The sequence below is a fragment of the Setaria viridis genome, chromosome 7, assembly GCF_005286985.2.
Source record: "Setaria viridis chromosome 7, Setaria_viridis_v4.0, whole genome shotgun sequence".
Taxonomy (NCBI): Eukaryota; Viridiplantae; Streptophyta; class Magnoliopsida; order Poales; family Poaceae; genus Setaria; species Setaria viridis.
This window is the reverse complement of record NC_048269.2, coordinates 11,689,630-11,691,459: the sequence shown is the minus strand read 5'-3', so window position 1 is coordinate 11,691,459 and position 1,830 is coordinate 11,689,630. Positions and strand designations below refer to the sequence as shown.

The window sequence follows — 1,830 nt, the reverse complement described above, 5'->3', positions numbered from 1 at the left end:
TGATTCACTGCAGGATTAATTAATTTGATTTGTTTTTTTATTAGCACATAGAAGAAAATAAAAATGCCAAATCTAGGCGCAATATAGCTAATAAGAAATTCGGTATTCAGAATTAATTACAGGATTGTATCATTAGGGATCAAACGGAAAGCAACATACACTACAACTAAAATATAAAAAACTCGATAGCTCAACTCAAGGAAGTGCTAAATGATTAATAAGGATATGTACACTTGTCATAAGATATATGTGAGGCGCAATTTAACGCTTACAAGCACAACTTTGTGATGAAAATTAAATTGCCTTCTGTTGCATTTCTTTTGCCAAGGAAAAACCTTTATTTTTTTTATTTTAGCAGTCTACCTTAAGTATATAGCTTCAATATCTTTTGTATGTGAATGATGCTAAGTCATATGTTAATAAGTGTTTTTTCATACGGACTCAGGTCTTATCCTTATTCTACACAAAAAGAACCTTTGCTAGATAAATGAGATTTTCCCTACTAGTGCAAAGCAGATTGTATGGTACTGATTCAGAATTGTGCAAAGGTTCACGTGTTAACTTCAGGCTCCTTTGGAACGCATGATTTTCGAAACATAGGGACAGGAAGAATGCAAGGATTAGAATGCCCAAGCAGCTCGAATCCTATGGAGAGAAACACAGGATGAGTTGCGCGTGCGTGCGTGTGTTTAGGTTATAATCCTTGAATCCAACATGGGTTCACGAAAAGGATGGTGCCCAACATGAATATTGAAAAATAAAGGTGCTTATAATAAGTGCCAAATAACTTTTTTACAATTTTAGTTTAATTTCATTTTTAAGTTAAACAAATGAAGTTTTGAATCATTGAGGATTTCTAATGAAAGGACAATAGAAGTGATCTGAGTACTAAAGGTATTATAAAGATATATAATTGCTGTGTACCTGCAACTAGTGTATCAGCGACTCGGGTAGCCAAAATAAACAACAAAACATGTGTTCCTCGTCCAAATCTAAAACCCAAGGCCGTCGTCACATGCTGACACCAAGAACTACATTTCTGCCAAAAGCTCATGGGCTCCGGCAACGGCGAAGCAACGACGACGGCGCAGCTCATGGAGATCGCCAAGGTGGACGACCTCCGCGGGGTGGAGCCCGGTACGCCGGGGTGGGTGCGGGCTAGGGCTGCGGTGACGGCGTCCATGGCCGCTCACAGCTGCGTCCTGGTCGCGCACGACACGCTCGGCATGGAGCCCCGGCGGTGCGCGCTGTTCGGCCGCGCCTTGCCGGATCTCTTCGCGCTCCTGTTTGAGGGCAAGAAGTGCAGTGGCCTCTTCTGCAATGGCTCGCACCGAGGCTATGAGGTGCAGGTCCCCGCCGTGGCCTTGGAGACCCTCCCCATCCCGGATGCCACCGAGCCCAGCCGCGTCCGTGACCTCGCCGGCTGCCTCTGGCCCCAGGGCAACCCTTATTTCTGGTAAGATATATCAATACTGTAGGAAGAATAGAATTAGGTATAATGGATTGGTTGCATTGGATTGAGCCTCTCGGTCGGTATATATTGAGTACAAGACTTGGGGGCAAGGCTCCCCCAGATACATATGGCAGTCTACGATACATATATCTACAACTACCAAATATACTCTAACATCCCCCATAGTCACAGCGGGAGCACCGCAGACGGTGAGACTGGAGATGAATCCAAAGGCAAAAAGCTGACGGACTGACATCCCCCTGCAGTGATAACGTCGGTGCGGTGTGGATGCTGCGACTGGAGAGAAAACTGGCGAGTAACTCATGCAGATGATAGCCCTTTGTGCTGATGTTGAGGTAGCTGAGCAGGAGGACGAG

The 1,830-nt window shown here is 44.9% G+C and overlaps 1 protein-coding gene across 1 annotated transcript; it reads left to right on the top strand.

Annotated features, from left to right (window-relative positions):
* Window positions 1-1,052: 1,052 nt before the first annotated feature.
* Window positions 1,053-1,460, top strand: LOC117864596 (uncharacterized). The gene has a single exon (XM_034748724.1). It carries the CDS (start codon window positions 1,053-1,055, stop codon window positions 1,458-1,460), a length of 408 nt encoding a protein of 135 aa, XP_034604615.1.
* The last annotated feature ends 370 nt before the right edge of the window (window positions 1,461-1,830 follow it).